This window comes from Pelodiscus sinensis, chromosome 5 (genome assembly GCF_049634645.1).
Source record: "Pelodiscus sinensis isolate JC-2024 chromosome 5, ASM4963464v1, whole genome shotgun sequence".
In the NCBI taxonomy this organism is placed as follows: domain Eukaryota; kingdom Metazoa; phylum Chordata; order Testudines; family Trionychidae; genus Pelodiscus; species Pelodiscus sinensis.
Genome location: NC_134715.1, coordinates 32,925,232 through 32,948,635, shown reverse-complemented (window position 1 = coordinate 32,948,635; position 23,404 = coordinate 32,925,232). Strand labels below are relative to the sequence as shown.

At 41.5% G+C, this 23,404-nt stretch overlaps 1 protein-coding gene across 2 annotated transcripts in view; it reads left to right on the top strand.

Moving 5' to 3' along the window:
* The window catches only part of LOC102457239 (uncharacterized), a 57,965-nt gene that overhangs the window by 10,550 nt on the left and 24,011 nt on the right, over nt 1-23,404 (top strand). For both annotated transcript variants that reach the window (XM_006112756.4, XM_006112757.4), the window contains exons 2-5: nt 1,941-2,119; nt 17,230-17,294; nt 18,665-18,775; nt 19,263-19,364. In XM_006112756.4, coding sequence (XP_006112818.2) covers nt 1,941-2,119; nt 17,230-17,294; nt 18,665-18,775; nt 19,263-19,364 — 457 coding nt within the window. The remainder of the gene's footprint in view (nt 1-1,940; nt 2,120-17,229; nt 17,295-18,664; nt 18,776-19,262; nt 19,365-23,404) is intronic.

Genomic DNA, 23,404 nt, shown 5'->3' with positions numbered 1-23,404 from the left:
TGCCTTTTCCAGATGCGTCTGTTAAATCAATTCTTAGCTCTTTTATTGACTGTGCAGCTTCATAGCTCTTGATTTTTGCCCCATGAGAGGCTTTGAGACACCAGCTACACTGGCCTTGTCCAACTGTCTGATTTTTTTCAATGGCTACTGTACCTCCTGGTCAGTCACATTACCCAAAACTCCCACACTAGTTCAATTTGAAATAGAATATTGATGAAAAGCCATCAAGACTGGATATTCAAACACTCCTACAGGTTCAGTGCAGAAAACTTCTATTCTGGCAGGGTGGGGGGGGAATACTGTTGACCTGGTTTTACCATAACTTTAATCGTAGACACCACTAGAGCAATTCATTTCTCTCATGCTTGTAGACATGCTTCAGGCACCTCCATGCTCCCCATGGCCCACCTATTATTTGGAGAAAAAAGTTTGTTCTATTATCCCTCCAGAAACTCTTGAGATGCCTTTGGATGAAATCCACTGCAAGTAGTACAACAGCACTAGAAATACCGATCCCCACAACAAGAGTCAATTTGATATGCAGAGACCCCCAAATTCAGCATGAGTTAAATTTTTCCTATTGTCTGCAGTGGCTGGTGATGAATCGATACTAATTTAACTCCTGTTGTATAAAAGTTCTTTCTCTTCAGCACGGAATGTTCTCCATGGATCAGATTTATTTTTTATCCTGGAGTCCAACAGCATTGTGGTTTTCCAGCCATAAACATCTCCTGTCATATAGTAACTGGTATCTGGGCAGCTCTTAACATGAGCTATTGCATAAATTGCTGATGGTGGCCCTACTGTATCAGCAATTTCTAGTTTCTCTGATGAGGCTTCCCCCTGCTTCAGCAATTCCATGCTGCCTGCAAATATCATCTGGTCTGGAAGCCACTCAAGAAACAGTCTCTCTCATATGACGCATGGGACATCTGTGAATAGCTTGCACCTGGGCCTTCTCCAAATTTTTAGCCACTTCCCTAGCAATCATTTTTGAATTGCTGCATCTGGTATAAATGAATCATTTGGGGCTGGGAATTAATAGATGAGTCCTTTAAGGAAACCCAATTTCTGCTTCCACATTTATAACTCTGCATGTAATCCGGTTCATAGGTTTTTCTAATGTGTTATCATCCTTCATGAGCAGTTTCTAGAGTTGTCCTGTTAAACCATTTATACAAACTGACTTTTCACATTGAATTCTGTCCTGATTTGCTCTGGGTATGGGGCCCAATTTGCAAGGCCAATTCCAGATTTGCTATAGCAAGGTGCTGGCGGGTTGACTCACACCATCACCCAGCAACTACAGTTTTAAGCACCATGTTCCTTTCCTCATCAGACCACTTATTTATAGAGAGCAAAAGCTCAAAGTTACAGCTTCCAGTAAACTTCTACTCAGTAAACTTCTACTCAGGCAAAAATGTTTTTGTCATCTTGGATCCCCATCCACCAGCTGTAATAGTTGCTTATAGAAATCATGGGGATTTATTGAGACTCTACAGCAAATACCAACTTCAAGTAAACTTAGCTTCTTCCTAACACTCTCGCAACTAATACAGCAACATCATATCAAAACACAACAACCACTTAACACTAAGAAAAACCCAGGAACACCTGTTGGTGGAGTTACTGCTTGTCTCCATCATTACAATATTTTATACAGCACGCTGGTAATCCAGGTTGGAGGCACCAGAATTTTGCTTAAGAATGGTGAGCACGAGTTGATTTAATTATTCCATCTTGAAAGGTATAAACAAGTAATGACATCAATATTCAGCTCAGTCTCTTTGGTTTTTATTACTCTGCTGCCTTGTGTAATTAATTCAGAAGCTGCCGAGACCCTACAGGAAGAAAGTTCCACTGCTGCTTGCGGTCTAGGTGTAAGTGCAGATGTTTCAGCTGGTTTTATAAATAACACATCAATGTGTGTTTTTTTGTAGGAAAACAAGCTCAAAAAGCAGTAAGGAGTTTCCAGCCCATTTTCACCCACAGAGACTCTGTCATGTTTTCTTTATCCTGCTGCTGCTCACTTCCCAGGTATTTCTGAGTCTCTTTGTTCTGAAATTGCATCAGGAGTTGGAGACAGTAAAGCAGAAGCAAGTTACAACACAGAAGGATGGTAAGAAAGGAAAATCATGCTATATCACTTGGATTCACTTCAAATGAATGTTGTATCATTTGCTGATTGAAGGGGGATTCAAAGCAGTGTTCATTGGATACACAGGCTCCTACTGATGTCGATGGGCACATTATCAAGCCCTATGTGAACTTCAATCCTTACTGCTGTGTTATATGGTAGGGAGCTCTTTCACTTTTACATTCTGTGCCTATCTGAGCCGATTTTCACCCATCCTTGAATCTGGGCTGTTCTTTCTCAAGATTAAAACATCCACTGCTCTCCTCTCTCCATGGGTGATCTAGAGCCAAATGAGTAGAGAACCTTCTCCAAGGTTGCAGTGCTGATCTGTGCCAGACCCATAGTAGTTGTGCCATAGAACAATGCAGGATAAGATATCATGTCGACCCCTCAAGGTACCACACACTGACTGGATTTACAGCTTGATTCATACCAGGCACAGACATGTACTGCCAGCTAAACTTTAAGATATTCGATATACAGCTTCCAGATGATAAGTTAAGTACTAGGTCCAATGCACGAGAAGTTGTTCTAAAGTCCCAGGCTAAGTCTAGACTACAATGTTTTTGTGGAAAAAGATGCAAAATTTGCTCTGCATTTTGCATACCTTTTTCCGCCCTTTTTTTTTTTTTAAAAGGCTTTTCTGAAATTTGGCCCATCTACACTGAGCCAAATTTTGGGGAAAAAACCCTCTTTCAGGAGATCCCTTCTTTCTTGTGGAACAAGGAAGGCAGGGCTTCCGAAAGAGCGCATCTGCTTTTCCGCAAAAAAAAAGCTGAACAAATACGTTCCCTGGACACGGCAGAGTTTTTTCGGGATACCAAAGGTATCCCAAAACCCCCCCACAGTCTAGATGTACTTCCAGATTCTGCCACAAGCATTCTAGTATAAGATACAGCTAAAAATGTGAAATATGTGTTTAGCACATTCAGGAAGGAACCCTCTGGATAGGAGATTCTGCTGACTTAGCTGGTAAAATCCTCTGGTCACTAGGTGGTAGACGCAAACCTGGCCTGTGCTTAAGCTTTTAGCAAGTGAACTGAGTACACCAAAATAGAATTAGAAAACAGCATTCTGCAACATTTATCATTCTGATTATTATTTTAAGACACAAGATAGAAGGTGTGCACATTTGTATTCCTTTTGTTTGGTGTTTGAAGTACCTAACCCCTGGAGCTTATGAATATTATATTATATACACATGGCTCTGTGCAGATAGTGCAGACAATTACAAGAGTATCTCAAAGTCTTTTTATAACATTTGAAGAAGCCAAATGCTGAGAGAGAAGGTTGTATGCTAAATCAGGTGTTCAATTCTTAATACAAAAGAGCTCAACTTATTACCCTCTAATTCTGGGTTGCTATGACTATTCTACAACAGGTTAGCAACTCTTTTTAATGTGTTATTTATCTAAGAATTTTGTCTTCAAGATTACAGGTGTTATATTACTCCTTTACATTTATATCAGTGAGTTTATTGTCCCTGTGGGGGTTTCGGGGTGCGATCACCCCCTCTCGGTCCGAGAGGGGGGGTCAGTGAACCCTAGTGCCCCCTCTTAGTGCCTTTCGGGCGTCCGGGGGGCCCCCCGTCGGAGAACCCCCGATGCTGGGTGCGATCACCCCCTCCCAGGAGGAGAGGGGGGGTCAGCGAACCCGTCAATAGTTACCCATCTCTGCGGGGCGGGGTAGCAGACCCCTGGTTCAGAGTTTCCCCCTGTGAGGTTGTGGCTTGTAGCGTCTCTCTGTTCAGGCCGCAGGGAGTGGGGTGTTCCCCTCGTGGAGGGAGGGGGACCCGGTCCCACCCTCTCTCTGGGTCCCAGCCCAGGGCCCTAAGCGGCGGGGCTTGCTAACGCCCCGACGCGGTGGACGAGGGAGTTAATCCCTCCGCAACTCGTCCACCCAAGGTCGCCAAAAGCGCCCTGCCCCGGCTCCTTCCTCCCTCCGGGCGGCTCTCGCCAATCGTGCCCGTCGCCTTTGAACCTACCCTGGTTCTGTGTCCTGGGGTGTGTCGCTCCCGGATGCGGCCTCTGGGGAGCACTCTGGGGTACCGTTCCGCCTCCGGACGTCCCACTCCCGTTGGGTGCGACGAGGTGGGGTCCGCCCCCCGTCGGCCGGGGGGCTGAGGGACCGCCAAGGGCAGTGGCTGTCCCGAAGACCTCGGGACCAGCGCCGGGCCGGCAGCCGTGGGGTATGCCGCCCGGGCTCCGTCCTGCCTCCGGGTCAGCTCCCCTACTCCTGCCAGGAGCCTGCCTCCTCCCCCTTCGGCGGCCAGCCCTTTTGAGCTGGCCCGCCGTGCTAGCCGCTCCCTGGGGCCCCGCCCCTTCCGGGCACGTCGCTGCGCCGTGCCCCGCTGCCCAGCTGGTTTGCTCCTCCCCGCCCCCACCGTCCGGGGACGCGGGGAAGGAGCCGTAGCGGCGCAGCCGGCGCAGGCGCAGGGGGAGTTCCTCCGCCCGCCGCCGTCTCACGCTAGCGTTGGGGAACCGCCGGGGGGTCCGCTCCCAAGTGTCGGCTGCCTGCCGACCGGGGCTCCGGCCGCCCCGCCCCCCGACCAGTGACAGGCTGTCACAGTCCCCTATTTGAGTAAATCTTGCTTTACACTGGAGGGAAAATAATACTCTTCTATAAATTATTTATCAATCCTTAAGTAAATAAATTAAATGCAGAGGGTAATTTCTGATAAATGCTATTGCTGTACGCACATGCCATAATCAAAGTACAATACATACTTCAACTATAAAGCCTCACAGCCTGCCTGTGTCATAAGTAAGAGATATGTTACCCACGTTTTTCAGGCAGGAATGCTGGGACAGGCAGTCTTGGAGCCCTTTCACCTGCCTGATGATTCTTTCTCTTTTCTGTATGGTTTTCTGAGAAGCAATCCCATTTCAGGCACATCATAAGAACGGCCATACTGGGTCAGACCAACAATCCATCCAACCCAGTATCCTGTCTGCTGACAGTGGCCAATACCAGATGCCCCAGAGGGAGGGAACACAACTGGTAATCCTCATGTGATCCCTCCTCTGTCATCCACCTCCAGAGAAACAGAGGCTAGGGACACCACTCCTACCCATCCTGGCTAATAGCCATTGATAGAACTATCTATGCATCTATCTAGCTCTTTTTTGAATCCTGTTAAAGTCCTAGCCTTCACCACATCCTCTGGCAAGGAGTTCCAGAGGTTGACTGTGCGCTGAGTGAAGAAACGCTTCCTTTTGTTTGCTTTAAACCTGATGCCTATTACTGGTACAGCTAAGCCCTTTTACCTTTCTGTAAGTTATAAGAAGAAGAAGCTGCATACTGAATTTGGTGGTCCTAGTTCTCTCCATTTAGGAGGAGGTTTTGAACAAATAGACAAACTCTCTCAAATAAATAGCAGATAGATATCTGGTAGGGTTTCCTGTAGGTAATGTTAACCAACACTTCCCATTTCAAACTCCTGTTCGCAGTTGCTAATAATTTTGCCTAACTAGAATAATTCAGACTAAAATTCCCCATACTGGTCATCTGTATCAGACTGAATTTTTTGAAAGTTTCAGCAAAAACAGATGAGCCAAGAATGAAATTAGATACATGCATGTTCTGCCTATGATAAAAAAAAATCTTAAAACTGAAAGGGACGGTTTCATGGGTAAGGCAATCGAATACTGCCCTGTATAGTCAGATTCTGCCTCTGCTCAGAATTCCTGTGTGAAGTTGGGCAAGTCACCTATATCAAACTTCTCACAGGTGTTCATTAACTGTGTGTTCCTCATTTTTCTGGGTACCTCACCTGCAATCTTGAGCTCTGGTTTAAAGAAAAGCTGAGCACTTACAGCTGAAAGTCAATGGGAACCGCACTTTGCATTATATGGCATGCTATATATTCAAAGGGCTGGAAAGTCAGACCTAACTTATCAGAAATCAGGCCCCCTCAAATGAATGGACACTTTTTACCATGATGTCTCTGTGTCTCAGAGATCCCCACCTTTAACAATACCACCACCTCAACTCAACCTTTCATGTTGTGAAAATAAAATAATTAATGTTTGTGAAGCTCAGAAATTATATAGCAATGAGTACCATAGAAAAGCCTCAGAGGAAATTAATAATTGTGTCTTCTGAGGATGAGCAGATGTTGTACTGGTATCCCACATGGAACAATGAAGAAAAAACAAAATATTGAGTAGCTTATCATTCAATAAACATTGTCTAGCCTGAACATAGACTGAAACAGGAATTTCTGTGTGAGGTGTGTGTGCAAACACTGGGACAGATTTCCTCTCCCTCCTCCAGGAGTAAGGCCCAGCCTTGCCCCCAGCCTCACTCCTGGGGGGAGGGGGAGGGAGAAATCAGCCCCAGCCCTCCCCTATATGGCCAGAGCGTGGGGGAAGGAGGCTCGGGCAGCACACCGTTCCTGCGTTCCCCTAGCCGGCTGGAGCACATTTACTTGCAGGATCATGGTAGGGATGCATTCACTCCCTCCACACTCTCACACACTCACACACACACGAGCCTGGAAACATGGGTCCTGTGGAAAAAATACCATGAGATCAGGTAATTAAAGACTGGACTAGAATGAACATATGCCTTAAATCAGGCATTTCTTAACTTAGACTGTGCAATCTAAACAATCTTTTACATAATTGTTTATGCATAATTTATATATCACTACACTAGTCACTAGCAAATTAATTATAAGCTTATTTAACTCCAAAACTATGTTTCATGCTTTACAGAAATACATCTCTGTTTTACAAGGTTTGAGTCTAGCTGTATTTTCGCCGCCTTCTCTTCTTATAAGTGGCCTCTAATTTTGTGGACTCATCCCAGTCCTCAATCTATATTTCCAAACCACAACACCTGTTGTTGTAATTCAGCATAATGAACAGATCTCTCCATTGGGGAAAGTCTAGGGAATAGATAGAATAGACACTGCAGGACAGGATTAAGGTGAATTATCAGAGCTTTTTTGGGAAACTTCTGATCCTCCATTTTGTGTATCTTTTGTTCCCTCTGTGACTCTGTTATTATTTCAAATTTGTGGTTTCATTTAGCACAAACAGCCCCCAGACTTTTAGTTTTCCCTTGTAAATAATGTTGGTAAATGTGAAGTGTATATTATTATTAGATGTCTGACACTTCCTATTACACCAGAAAGTGCTAAATAGTTACTGATTCTTTGGCACCTTCAAATTCATTTAGAAGAGACTGATAATTTGTAAGTATGCAAAATAACTAACTAGAACCTACTGAGTGAAGTCTCAAAGGCCTTAATAAATCAAGTTCTTCTAGACCAGGAAGGAACATTTGAGGCAATGTATGCTGAATAATAAGAATTACCTTAGATGGTGAATATTGTTTGACTACCGGTGCCAAAGCCAAGGGTCTGAAACTAAGATCATTCCACTTCAAAAGCCAATAAGCACAATGGTGGACTCTGTATTCAGGGGAATTCTGAGCACCTGGTCAAATTCCTCATAGTAGGGACGGGTAGATGGGGGAGTTACCAGATTTGCTGTTGGCATTCTTTACCTTTTGGTAGGTGCTCTTGAGGTTTTGAATCCTACCCTGACATTGGATTACCATTTGTACAATCACCAATCTCTTGGCAATGTTCTTGTACAAATACTGGTGATGGGTGCATCTCCTAAAATAAGGGTTCCCAAACTTTTTGACACGGGGACCAGTAAATCCATTCACGAGCTTTTGGAGGACCGGTAACATTCATTTGCATGTTTGCATATTCATTAAGCAAATGATGAATATGCAAATAAGTTGTTTCAGGTCCTCCCAAAACCCCTAGCGGCAGCTTTAGCAAGGCTTTTGATACCGTCACCCACAATATTCTTGCCAGCAAGTTAAGGGAATATGGATTGGATAAATGGACTGTAAGATGGATAGAAAGCTGGCTAGACAAGGGTTTCCCAAACTTTTTACTTTAGTTGGAACCTAGGGTTTTTTTTGTCAGTACTGTTTTTTGCAGCCCCAAAATATAAATGCATATTTAAAAAAGAATGAAAAATGAATAAATGTTCATTGTTTCACCCAGCTGCATCCTCCGCCCAGCCCGGGCCAGGGCTTGGGGGACCTGGCGGCACACGGGAGGTGGTAGCAGGAGCATATTGGGGGTAGGGTATCTGGCTAGGAGGAAGGATGCAAGGAAGGGACTTGGATAGAAGTTGGATCTCCCTGGTCTGGCACCCTCTGGACCTGACTGGTCCCAGATAAGGGATTTTTTGGACCAGGGGAGGTCATTTCAGGGCTCCTGGTTCCCCGCCCCTCCCCACTAGGCTTCCTTGCACCTCCCTCCCCTGCAACCCAACTGAGTTGCCCATCCCCACTGGTTCCCTGCACCTCCCCCATAACCATCCCCCACAATCCAAGGGAGCACAGCACCAGTTCCCTGCAGCCCCTCACAGCCCAGCTGAGCTGCCCTTCTGTTCCCTTTGCCTTCCCCCATTCACCTCGGCCCAGTTGAGCCCCACACTGGTTCCCTGCATGGCTCTCCCACAGCACAGCTGAACCCCATTTCCCTGCACCTCCCCCCGAGCCCCGCAGAATGGCTGAGCCCAGCGCTGATTCCTTGCCCCTCCCTTCCTCCCTCCCTCCCTTGCCTTGAGTCCAGCACCGGATTCCTGGCACCTCCCTCCTCCTGCAGCCCAGGTGAACCCAGCGCCCAGCACACACACACACACGCACACTCACAGCCCAGCCTGGCACCTTCCTAACATGGTGCCTGGGGGCAACTGCCCTCCCTGCTTCCCCCTTGCTACGTCTCTACCAGGAGCCTGGAACATCTGGCAGCATCCTCTACCCAGCCCAGCCCAGAGCTTGGGGGACCTGGTGACAAACATGCATTCCAGGAGCCCGGAACACCTAGGCAGCCATGCTGAGGCCCGGTATTTTTTCCCCGTGGATCGGCACCAGTCCGCAGCCCATAGTTTGGGTAACACTGTCCTAAAATCATACTCTTGGCTATACTCACAGCAGACAGCAACCAGAACCATAATGTGATCCTCCAGTTAGCTAGCAGCATACTACCTTGTAAATCTCTTGGAGAGCCAGTCCTGAATGAGGGGTTTTAAATGCCAGCCAACTGTATATAACTAGCAGATGACTTCTGCCGCAGAGGAGAAGAATGGAAAGTGAGTAGGTAGAATGGCTGGAAAATACAGTCTCTGAGCTCCATATCGTGGGTTTTAGCAGCATCCTTCTTCCAGTAAAACCTGGGCTCTAATCTATCCCCTCAGCCAGGCCAGCAAGCCCAGTTGAGAAGCACCTAGAAATCCATGTTCAAGGGGCTTTGTGGGGTGAGTTTGGGCTAACACACAGGAAAAAGCCTGGGTTAGCTCTATAGTGCAAATATGCCCAAAGTAAGAGACAATTCCTACCTTGAAGACTTTTCACTCTGAATATCTACAATGTCTCAGCTCTGCTTTTGCTGGCTGGAGCCTCTGACTTGTTCTACTTGTAATATCCTTAATATAAAGTATGACCAAAAGCTTAAGAGCTATGCTATAGTCCTCTGTTGTATATACCCCTGTAAGACAGTGGGTATGTCTATACTCAGGGTGTGTCTAGACTACAGACTACAGGTTGTTGTTTTTTTTAAGTAGACTTTTTTCAAAAAACCTTCACCTGCATCTAGACTGCAGCCATGTTCTTTCGAAAGTAAATTGAAAGAATATGGCAGTTTTTTCGATCATGGTAAACCTAATTTTACGAGGAATAACACCCTTTTTCAAAAGTACACTTTCGAAAAAGGCGCTATTGAATGCAAACTGTGCTTTTTAGAAAGAGAGCGTCTAGACTCTCTTTTGAAAAAGCAACTCGCTTTTTCGAAAAATCTGCTTGTAGTCTAGATGCTCTCTTTCGAAAGAGGCTGGTAGTCTAGAGGTAGCCTCAGGAGAGGAGCAAGCCTTCCACATTGAGTAACTTTGTCTTTGACTTTGTCTACAGTGCTTGAGCCTGCTGCTCAAAATAACGGTGTGGACATTGTGACTCCAGTTGCAGCTCAGGCTCTCAAATCCATCTGACTCCTTAGGTTTGAGACTCTGTAAGGATGCACTCACATGCTTCTTATTAAGGGACCGAGTCCTTAAAATTAAGGTGAATTCTCCAGGGCAAATGCACCAGGTAACTTTTAGCAGGAACAAAACTCTCCAGTCCTTTAAAATTTCAAAGTCATAAACTCTGGAACCTATTTAATGATATAGAAGGTCTGGATGACAGAACAGTGATTTATCTCATAGACCTGTAAGGGACCTTGAGAGATCATCAAGTTCAATCTCCTGCCCTCATGGCAGGACAAAGAAGTACCATCCCTGACAGATTTGCCCCAGATCCTAAATGACCTCCTCGAAGATTGAATTCACAATCCTGGGATTTAGTAAACCAATGCTCAAACCACTGAGCTATTCCTCTGACCAAGTTGAGGAATTAAGGAATCCTAACACATAACCTGGGGACCACAGATCTAGCTAAGTACTCACAAATAAAGTAAAGAAAATCTTGTGTAATTGTTGCAAGTGCATTTCAGTTATTACTGTGGTTTCTTTTGAAAAAGAAACGTAACTCTGAAAATGTATCAACAATATTTTTTTCTTGATTTATTTGCAAATGGAGTTCCACATTACAATAATGAAAAAATAAATGTTGATTATTTGTACAGTGATGATATTCTTAAACATTCCTAATGTTCTTAATAGCCAATTCAAAAGTGATCCTTGAATTCGATACTGGATTTCTACAAGCTTGTCCATGTGGGGTGAAAACACCTCTGGGTTTACTTGAGTAATGGGGATGGCAAACAATAATAAGAGGGCTATAAGTCATATGTATAATTATAATCTTATAGGACTCCTATAATTCTGTAGTCTCTGCCACTGACACCAGCATATAGGTAATAGGTAGCAGAGTACAGTGTATAATATATGAGACTAGCAGTCAAGAGACATACCACTGACTCTCCATGTGATCTTGGGTGCCTCTCTGTAACTCAGTTTCTCTATGAATGTGATGAAAATTGTCCTCCTTTGTAAAGTGTTTTGAAATCTCCAGGAAGAAAACTCTGTATAAGAGGTAAATATGCATAGAAATATTGTTATTGTTGTTTATATAGAAACTTATGTGGAAGTGCCATATATACACACAGTAATACATTTAAAAGATATGAAAAAGAAAATATCCACTCTTCTTGGACATTAATCTTTTCTCAAATTCTAACCAAGTTGTTTATTTTATGTAACGAGGTGAGAAATTCAATAGCTCTATTTCAAAAGAAAGACAAGAAAAAGGAGATTCTTAAGTACATGGGCATAGTTTATTTGTGGCTGATTAATATGAAAAACATCCTCAATAATAGATTCTGAAAAAAGACATTATATGGGATTTTGTTTGCTGTGTCATATCTTGGCCCATTATACACATTAAGGCTATAAGAATTTTAATACCTTTGCTGTTTGAGTGCTAAGTTTAGTTGTACTTTTCATTCTGTGCAGTGCCATCTTGTGGCTGAATAAATGTATCTTGTGTTTCAGAATAAGTGCAGTGATCATTAAAACCAACACTTTTAAATGTTCAGAAGCGAGTTAGTTTTAAAAAACAACAAATAGTCTGGTAGCACTTTAAAGACTAACAAAACATGTAGATGGTATCATGAGCTTTCGTGGTCATCTGAAGAAGTGGGCTGTGCCCACGAAAGCTCATGATAGCATCTACATATTTTGTTAGTCTTTAAAGTGTTACCAGATTCTTTGTTGTTTTTTACTTTTATTTAGGTGCTTAAAACTGAAATTAAGTATATGGCTTTAGACACTCACATTTAAAAGTGGCTTGGTTTTCTAAGGTATTGAGCACACACAGCTTCCAATGAAGACTCTGATAATTATAAGCTCTACACATATTCGAAAAAGGGACACTTTTAGTTAAATACTTACCTTTTAGTTACCTACTCTTAAACATGTTGGCCTCTGGGGCATGCTGGGAACATTAAACACGTAGTGTGAAGCTGCAGTGTGTGATTGGGAATTGTAACAAAGAGTTTTATCATGCAGTCTTTCTCTCTCTGCTATTTATGGAACATCTGTGCCTGCACATTCCCTAAGTCATCAGCATACAATATCAAAAAATACAGTTTTCAAGGATGAAGCATGATTCTGTGCTGTGCTAATTATACCATGTACTGCCCAACAGTTGCTCCAGGTGAAGAGCAATATCACTATCGGGATTCTTGTTGATGATGGTTCAGGAAAAAGCTGGTGGTTTTCCCACCTCCATCAACTCCTATAGGGTGTATCTAGACTACAGGGTTTTGTCAACAAAAGTCCACTTTTGTCGACAAAATTTTACCTGCATCTACACTGCCTCTGAGAACTCAGCAGTTTTGTCGACGGCTGTAAACCTCATTCTACGAGGAATAACGCCTTTTGTCGACAGAGTTCTATCGACAAATGGCGTTATTGCATCTACACAGTCCTTTGCATCTACACTGTCATGTTGACAAAGCAGCTTGCTTTGTCGACAGAACTGGATATAGTCTAGACGCGCTTTGTTGATCGTAGCTATCAACAAAACTTCTGTCGACAAAAGCCTGCAGTCTAGACGTACCCATAGACTGAGTAGCTGTTCAGTGAATATAAAGGGGAAAAAATTGTGGTGCAGTGTTAAGGCATAGCTAAAAAATTAGGCTTAACCTGTTCTAATTTGCTGACTAAGAAAATAGACATGACCCTAACTTCCCTGCCTGTACCCAGTGGACTGTAATTGCCAATGATTGCCAGGAGATCATTTTAATTGACAAACAGATTTGTGCAAGGTCAGTCTGGGGCTTCAATTGGGAATTATCCAAAAGCATTTCAGGAATTTACTGTGCTAAGAAATCTATCTGTAGTCAAAACACTGTCCAGGACAGAATATTCATTGATTTACTCATGGTAATGCCAGACTATGCCATGTTATTGGGTAATATCATATAATATCTTACATTTACTCAGGTCTCACTGTGATATACTTGGCATGAACGCCTTCAGAGCTACTTTTGATTTACACTGACAATTGAAATCAGAATCAGGCTCATAGTATGATTTTGGTGTAAAATTCTAACCACTTGCATATAAAAAAATGAACAATGAACTCTAGTCCTATGAAATGGCTTTAAAACAAGAAAAACTGCCTAGTATTAATACGAACCATTCCAGATCTTCTGTTGTCTTGTACCCTAACGTGAATAATGTGTGTGAAACCTATTAAATCACAGTGGAGATGGTTGATATCTACTTTGCACAGATGTAATCACTGCTCAAGGTGCAGAGCAACAAACTGAACCCTGGAATTCATTGTTTTCTCTGAATACCCAGAATTAAGATTGTTGTTTTTTAAAATAGCTTCACCCATGTTTTTATAGACTAATATGCCCTATTAGTTAGAGGGTTTTCTTTTTTTGGAGACTGCCTGCTAGCCTCATGGTAAAATGGCTCAGGGAGAGATCTGATGAACCTTCCAACCAATGCCATTTACTCTATGTAGCCATATGGCTCAGAACTTGTTAAACCTAATCCTGTTCTTACTGACAGCAGCGTAAATCCAGTGAACCTGATTCTCCCACCTCAAAATACAAGTACGTGCTATTGACATCATGCCCAATGACTCGAATGGAATTACGTCTAATTTACATGAATTCAAGAGCATAATCAACTCTGTTTCTTTTATTCCACATTGATTAGTTAAAAGAAAAACTGAGAACAAAACTCCTACTCTCTTTTCCATCTTGAATTCCATCTGGTCACCTTACAGGGCCAAGGACCTCACAGGCAGCAGAAATGGAAATGCTTAGACTGGCCAAATGCAAATTCTGGACAATCTACATGAAGTTGTGCTGAGTTTTCAGAAAACCAATAAACATTGTGTGTCACCTGCCTCACCCCACCTGTCCTCTGCAATATGTGTCATTCATAGGTTCACCCACTATAAACCTGTTCATTCTATTTTCTTCAGATACAGCATATTTTTAGTTTGCCAGTGAAGTTAGCCGTTTAGAAATACTTTAATGTGGGGAGGAGGTTGCATAATCCTTCTGCATCACCACAAGACTCAAAATAATACCAGTCTCCAGACGTAGCCACGGTGACAGGTCCAGCAGTCTTTCTCTACTGTGTCCTGGGATCCACATTGTGCTTAATTGTTCACTGACTATGACCAAGCAGAAATTCAAGATGGACTCTTAGAACAAAGTCTCTTTGTGGCTCTTGTCAACAGAGCTTTATTACTGTTTTGATCTTGATGACTCTCTAGATAAAAGGAGAGGTCCAATTAAATCACATAATGGATGTAATTTAGGAAGCAGTCTGAAAAACTGCCATGAGCAAGGGACAACACTATTATTTCTTCTTTTTCTTGTCTTTCTGAATTACTAGTTTCACATCCCTGGCAATTCTTTGTATTAATTCCCATCAATGGAATCACCACCCACAGAGCAGATAAAAGGGTATGAGGAAAATCTACCATTCCCTCTGTCCCTACTGTGGCTCACAGGGGCCATGAGTTCATACATTTATCTTTCAGACTTCATAAAATCTTTCTGTGCGCTTCATGGGAGCATACCGCAGAGGCTGAGTATGTATTTAATACTCATTTAAAAGAAAAAGTAAAACTTCACTGAAATGAAATTACTTAATTGAAAAGAGGAGAGAATATTTTTCCTTTTATTTGAAATGAATAATGAGCTTTTTTTTTAGATAATTTGTTTTGTTCCAGTTTCTTATATTATTGTACCCGTTCCCATTTATACTTCTTCCAGGTGATTCTATCAGACCAAATCTTGGTGCCTTTACCACTTACATAATTAAAATTTCCCTTGAACTCAGGGGCATTTTGTCTTGAAGAAGGACAAAATAAACACTGCAGAGTCTGGTCTTCTTTACAGAATCACTTTTTTTCTATGCACTTTTTTATATTTTTCTCCATTTTCCAAACTAGGGTTCTGGTTCAGAGAGGTAGTTATGTAACTGCTTAACTGAAAGGAAGTAGGTGCTTTATGTCAATAGCAACACACCTGCATATATTTAACTTCCTTTGTGAATTTGGGCCTAATATGAAGAATATTTTGCAAATAAGAACTGTTCTCTCCATATGTTTCTTTATTATAAATTCCTCTCATCCCAAAATTTGCATCATTGCAGCATAAAACTGCAATATGTGGCAGGTTAAATCCACATGAAATAAAGTGTGGTCTATCCTTTCCTTATGATATCATCGGAATACTATATATTCTCTGGCACACAAGTGTTAAAAACAAAAGACAAATAGCTGTGCATGCTTCCTCTTAACAGAAAAGAATGTATTAGATCTTTAGCAATCCATATGATTTATACAGTAGGTGGTGTCATCAGGACAATGATGAGAAGGCTTATAGAGTGTGCACATGCACACGCACACACACACAAACAGTATTTAGATGTGGATCCATGTTGTAAGTACTGAGTGGTTTAAGACTCAGTCCATACTTACCACACCTGACCATTTTAAATCTAATTACTCCCATTAAAGAGAGATTGTTTTTCAGGGGAAATGTCTGCCAATACTGAAATTAACTATGTTTTGCTGATTCTGCCTGATATTTCAAACATTGCAGTGATAAGCATGTTTACAATTTTCCCCATTAGTCATTTATTAATATACAAAACCAAATTCAATTACACTCAAATTTGAGAAAGTTCTTAAGCATGTGCTTTACTTCAAGTATCTGCTAAAATTTCAATGGGATTTAAAAGTCAGTGGGATTAAAGTTAGAAATATATTAACTTTAAACATATGCCTAAGTACCTCTCTGAATCAGGGACTTAGGGTATGTCTACACTACCCTCCTAGTTCGAACTAGCGGGGTAATGTAGGCATACCGCACTTGCAAATGAAGCCCGGGATTTGAATTTCCTGGGCTTCATATGCATAAACTGGGCGCCGCCATTTTTAAATCCCTGCTCGTTCGAACCCCGTGCCGCGTGTAGCCGCGCGGCACGGGGTTCGAACGAGCAGGGATTTAAAAATGGCGGCGCCCAGTTTATGCAAATGAAGCCCGGGAAATTCAAATCCTGGGTTTCATTTGCAAGTGCAGTATGCCTACATTACCCTCCTAGTTCGAACTAGGAGGGTAGTGTAGACATACCCTTAGATACTACAGCAATTGGCATGTTAGTAATAGTTAGGCAGAAGGATGCATAGTAGCTGTTTCCTGGCAAACTACCCAGATGCTGATAAACATTCCCTAAGCCCATGAAGCATCATTTATGTGGTAGGGGAATATGCAGCATTTTCTCTCATTATCCTTCTGTGCTGCTTATAGGGTCTGTCCACCTATTTGTCTTTTTTATTCCGCTCTTTCTTTGTTATTCCAAAGGAGTGGGCTTGACCTATGCTAGCATTTTGGAAAGATGAAATCTAATTGGAGGAAAAGTTATCTCACATAGCATTTGTGGTGGTGTTCATTGGTGAAGTTAGTACTCGTGAAAGTAAGGGTTGAATTGCACTATTCTGAATTAGTTATAATGTAGTATGAGGCTTCTTTGTCTGATAAGTTATTTCTATCCTATACATTTTTGCATAGTTGTGATTTTTTTTATTTGTTTTAAATCAGCCACAAGTTATAGGATTCTCACACACCCTCGGTTCCAGTTTATCTGATTTTGGCTTGTGCTGTGTCTAAATTATTTCCAGTTGGAATCACTGATAATCATCATTCAAAAGCTGTTTTAAATTGTTGCGGGAATTAAATTACTTTGGTTTCTGATGTGTTGGATTTGCAGTTTATTCAAGGAGAAATTTCCATATGAATGAAAGAAAAATGGATGTAGTCTGTTACACATAGCCACATGAAACTGTAAAAATATCTTTCTTTGGATGTGAATACTTGGAACATATTAAATTGTTTTCTCTGGTTTATCTCAGATTGTTCTAGCTATATCTAAAGATTAAAAGCCTAAAATAATTCCACATGTTTATATCCATCTTGTATAGTGAGAGAAAACAATTCTAGCTCATGCAGAATCCAATTTTATGAAAATTATTTGAAACATATTTTTTCCTTTCTTAAATAAAATATCTTCTCTAAACAACAGCTGAGAAGAAAGATATGGAAACAAACAGCAAAGGAGAATCCAAACAAAAGGACTTGAGTCAGAAGGTAAATATGGATTCATTGTTTGCCATACTTAGATTTGTACTGGGAAATTTTTGATTGCACAGAACACATAATAGATGGGTGGGAAGCGTGAATGTACTTATTAATTAATGTAAAGGGCTTGAATCACTACAATGATAAAATAATCTTTGAAAAGATCTAGGGTCTCACTTAAGCCTTGTCTAACCTATATGGTGGATCGATGCTGCAGTCGATTTATCACGTCTACTGTAGACGTGATACATCAATCTCCAAGAGCGCTCCCATAAACACTGGTACTTCATCAAGATGAGAAGAGTAGCTGGCATTGCCTGGAAAGCAGCCCCTTCACCCCCTCCCATACATACCTTAATGCATGCAAGATGCAATAGTGAGTATATCTATTTCAGCTATGCTATTTATGTAGCTGATGTAGATCGATGGTGCTACATGGTGTAGACAAGGCCTTAGATTACAGTAAATCAATGCCAAATGGATAAAGTCAACACAGTTGCCTCTGATGAGAAGAGAATCAGGCCCTGCTGATTGGTGATGCATTGGCGATTAAAACTTATTTTGAAAATCTTTTAAAGACCTATTATATAGTACTTTGCTTATTTTATTCTTACTGTTGGTTCTTCTTTCCATTGTTACTTAAAAGTTTGCAGGTTAAGGGCTTAATTGTATCTATAGGCAGAGGCCAACCTTGAGGTAGTTTAGAGTCATGACACCTGAAGGGAAGCACTAGTGGGCACTGAGAGCCAAAGGTATGCAGAGGCAATGCCCTTCTCCAATATCCTTCACTGGGTGCAGCCTTGAGTGGGTGTTTGTCTCCTCAGGCCAGTGCAGAGATGTTGGAGATCCATTGCCCTGTCTCCTCTCTGCCACCTCTCGGGCTTTGTGTACTTGTAGGAGAATAAGGGTCATCCCCTGGATTCCTCTGAAATAAATTTACTCTTTCAGAGAGGGTAAACAAAAATGGTTCTGTTTTTCTCATTGGTACATGTAGAAATGTGCATGCAGTTGCCATCCTCATTAATGGAAGTTACTTGACCGTGTAAATTCCGTGAGTTTATGGGAAAATGGACCATTGCATATACATATACCCTTTTCCAAAGAGAGTTGAACACAGAACTCTCTGAACATCAGAATAGGAGCTCTTGTACTCTATATAAGTGTGAAAACACCGCCATGATAATCTCTGCTTCCTCTGAGACTGCCTCCATGCAATCTCAGAGTCTATGAATGGAACCCTGCAACTTCAGCATTAATGAATCCATCTCTGTAGTTGCAAAAAACATAACTGCCTCATTGAGAAGCACATCAAAGCTGTTTGCCAGGTTAGATGCTTCATAACAGGGAAATAATGGCCAATAAATGTTGTTGTCAATTAGGTTGATGAATTGAAACCATCACCCTCTACTCCCAAAGCCAAAGACCCCAGAAGTGATGTTTCCATTGAGGAGATGGTCTCCCTGAGACAAAGAGTTGATGAATTAGAAATGGTAAGTTCCTCCTGAGGTTAACTGATGATCATCTGTAATTTTTAAAAATAAATTTACAACTTAAGGGCCTGTTTGAGGCCTAATTTTGAGCCTTATAAAAGAAATAGGAGCCACTATACAAAGGAATTGTGACTCAGGGAGTTACAGTTTCTTCTCTTGTTCCCTCTTGCTCCAAAGGTAAAGTTGCTTGCTGCAGCCATTCACTTGCTGCTCTTCTGAGCAGTATTTTAGGGGAGGAGAATACATGCAAGACCAGGGAAGATCAGAAACCCTATGAAGCTTTCTCTCTCTTCTTTTTCAAGAGCACCAATACCAGGCATATGTCTTTATTTTCTAACATAGCAATCTTAGGGTGAATGACATTTTTTCCATCAGTGTTTGTTGATTGTAGCTGATGGAGTATCTGAACTGATTGGAAATTACATCAGGTGATTTGTATAGTTTATAAGCAATGTTGATGATTTTTTTTCCTTTTTCTTGTTTTTAGGGCATGAAATCCATTGAGATGATTAATTCCCAAAAAACTGAAGAAACGAAATTAATGCAGGTTCAGCACCACAGTGAAAATAGCTCTGAGGAAAAAATTCTGGTATTTCTTGGCATTAATGGTTCATTAGGGGAATTGGGATTTCAACAAGTCTGAATGACGTCGGTTAATCCTAAACAGGCACATAGCTCCTGTAGGCTCTCTGGCATCTCAAGCTTTACATGGCCTATTATTTGCCCATCATTTATTCTCAGAGCAAGAGCCTTGACAAAAAGTGCTGACCAGTAGCTTCACATTAATGGTACTAATGAGCTGGCTGGCTATGCCTGGTTACACTTAGAAAGAAAAATGAACAAATGCATCATACAAAGTTCAGAGTAGGAAAATAAACCACACCTGAGAACTGATTCTTCTCTGCTTTGCATCCTAGAGAGTCATTTGTTCCTATGCTGTGTGAGCCAGGTTCTGGACCTCACACCAGGCCTGCTCTGCCATTCCAACAGGATAATGGGACACACAACTGGTCTAAAAGCCTATGGTCTTGCCTGAGACGAGTAAATTGACTGTCTTATTAACCCCCTACCTTACTGGCAGTTTAGGACACATTGCTGCTCCTTGGGGGCCATTCCTAACCAGTGAAACTTCAAGCTGTAAGGCTGCGTTTCTCAAACTGTGGGTCCTGATCCCTGGGGGGGTCATGAGCAACTTAGAGGGGGGTTGCGGTATCACAAAGTTTGAGAACTCCTGCTTTAAGGTGTGCAGGGGACCAAATTGGCCCCCAAAATGACTCCAAGATCATATCAGGGAAATACAGATATAGTATAAAATTTTTAGTAGCCATCCCCCCACAATCCTAAGTCAAATGCACCTTGACCAGGTTTCAGAATTGGGGCTAGGAAGTGTAGAATGCTAATACAGCAACTTCCCTGGAACATTATGTTCTGATGATGTTCCATTTGTTTGGATGTGCTTTGTTACTGCTGCCAAGGCAAAAGTAGGCTCTGGCAGCAGGCTGGTGACCGTCCTTGGCTATTGGATTACAGCTTTGTTTATATAAAATGAAAGATGGCTTTGAGTTGCCAACCCATTTAGTTCCTTATGTAACAAAGATCAAGTCTTTTCCCCAGCTCACTGCTCTTCATCATTGGAGTGGATGAATTATTTGCAGTGAATAATTAATTTCAGTTATTTATCCTTTTTTCAGTTTGTGGGTTATCTGAAAATAGACCTAGATTTTTAATGAATTTCTTCATGACTCTGAATTATTCAGTGCCTGGTTTATGAATTATTCCTCAAAGTGGGCATCAGGATCCAGAGACCCTAAGCAATGGGAGTGCTCTTTCTTGAAAAGAGATCAACACCGTCAGGGATCTTTGAGACGTAATTTCTAGACTTATGAAATGGTTAGGAGCAGCCCCGGAAAGAAATCGTGACTCAGGGAGCTACAGTTCTTTCTCTTGTTCCCCCTTGCTTCAGAGTGAAAGTACCTTACTGAAGCCACTAATTTATTGTTCTGACAGCCTATGGATTGCTACATACTTCTTGCCCTGTTAGTTTGCATATTCACTGCTTGTGCTGTGTGATGGGGGTCACTTTAGTCACATGCTATTATTTCTACTTCCTAACTTAAGATGACTTCACATTTTCTAGATGGCAGTGCCCAAGTTTTCAAAACAAAAGGTCATGTGACTACATATTTGAAGGAATAGTCACAAAAGTCTCTAACTACAGTTTTGGTCAATTTCACGGTCATAGGATTTTAAACCTTCTAAATTTCATAATTTCAGCTATTTAAATCTAAAATTTCATGCTATTGTAATGATAGGGGTCCTGATCCAAAAAATCTGGGGAGGGAGACACGAGCACTGCTGCTTCTGGTGGCACTGCCCTCGGAGGTGGGACGCTGAAGAATTGCAGATCTTGGTCAGGAGCCCTGTTCTGAAGGCAAGAGACAGCAGCACAGAAGTAAGAATGGCAGGGTACGATATTATCACTCTTACTTCTGTACCACTGCCTACAGAGCTGCGCCCTCATTCAGCAACCTCCACCCTCCAGCCACTCAGCTCTGAAAGCAGCAGCGGTGAAGTAAGGGTGGCATGGTATGATTTCAACACCCTTATTTCTGTGCTGCTGTTGGCAACACATTGCCTTTGGAGCTGGGCACCTGGCCAACAGCCACCACCTTCTGGAGACAGCACATAAATGAGGGTGATGATACTGAGATCCTACTTTGCAACCTTCCCTCCCCATGAGTCTCTGTTTCCCCAGTTTGACAAATGCTGATCTTCTCCATGAAATCTGTATAGTATTGAGTAAAAGTGCACATATGACCAGATTTCATGAAGGGAGACTGAATTTCATGGTCCATGATGTGTTTTCCATGGCTGTGAATTTGGTACTCATAATAGTAGAACATAGATAGATTCAATTAAACTGAAAGGGAGCAAATGTAAAGAAAGAAAAAGCATTCTTTTAATTTCATAAATAGCCACATCATTCCCCATTAGCTCAAAATCACACAAGAAGTAAACACCTAACATTGGGAAACATATGATCCATTTTGCTTTTTTTTTTTTTTTTTTTTGCTTTTTTTCTCCAGGAGGAAAGGCATCAAGGAATTAGATCAGAAGATGTTTGCCAGTGTCCTTAACTAGCACAGATGGAAATCTTTGGCTAATGAGCACAAAATGTTTGTCGGTATTTTCTGTAAGCTGTCATTAGGGATTCAATGCAGGAACCCTGATAATATTGCAAGTGTTTGGTATTCATAGAGTAGTTCAGAGCACCTCTGCAGACATTAAGCATTTGCCATGTGCAGTGATTTTTGCAATTAGAATAGTGTTACTTACATATCCCCAGTTTATTATGGAAGACTAATTCAGCATAGTTCTCTTATACCACCTGTGGGCTTTTGACAAGTAAATACACTACAAAGTATAAACAGTAGGAAACAGCCTGTAGATTGTAGCCCTTGTTCTACTATTATCTCACTTAGCATTTTTCATTTTCCTGGCATATTGAATAGTGGCAGGCCCTGTATAATAACAGACAGTGTCATCTTTCTGTCACCATTCTTGCATCTGTCATTTCAGATATGAGGAAACAAATGTCTGGTAGAAGGCACATCTGCCACTACCCAGTATAGCTTCCCCAGAACTGCCATATGGATTTTGTTCTCCTTATCAGAGGTAGTATTCTCTCAGTTTTACAGATGATGAATGGAGAGAGATAAGTGACTTTTATAAGACCACAACAGAAGAGAGGGGCTGACCCTCACTTGTTTATTTGTTGTTTTGGATCAAACAAAATAATTAATTCAATTTGAAACAAAACCTTGAAGTTTCATTTCTGGGCATTTTAAATATTTTTAATTTATAAAGTAAAGGAAATTTCAAAGCAAAATGAAGTTCTGAACCAAAAATTTGAAATATTTAATCGCAAAAATATGGACATACCAACAATTTTTAATTTTTTTTATTTTGGGATGGTTGACTGAAACAATAAGGCTACATCTAGACAGCACTGTTTTTTGGGATACTGGAGATATCCCAGAAAAGCAACACCATGTCCAAGGAACACATCCGATTTTTCAGAAAAATGTTTGAAAAAGCAGACGCACTCTTTCGCCATCCCTGTAAACCTCATTATACCAGGAATAAGGGATGTGTTGTGTAGACTTGCCAAATTTCGGAAAAGTCTCTTTCAAAAGTAAATCGGGAAAAGATACTCAATTTGTGTATCATAAATTGCATATCTTTTTCTGATTTGCCAGTGCAAAATCAACATGAATGCACAATCCATTCTGGTGTCACATTTTTCACACAAAAAAAGAGTTTTACTGAAAAACTCGAGACTGGAACCCAGTTTCTGACAGTGCCCATCACAAGAAGCTTCAGAGAAAGGTTAAAGGCAATCACCACTATACCTTTCATGATAAGAATGGGCTATGGGCCTCAGCTGCAGAGTATGCATCCAGATCTGGATCCAAGTCTAACTTTCTCAGGGTTTGGAAGTGTTTGTTTCCACCATTCCATTCCAGCCTAATTCCACTAATAATGAGTCTAAATCAAATGAACATTGAGACATTGAATGCCAGGGAGATATTTTTTAAACATTTGTATGAGGTGATATGTTAAAGGTAC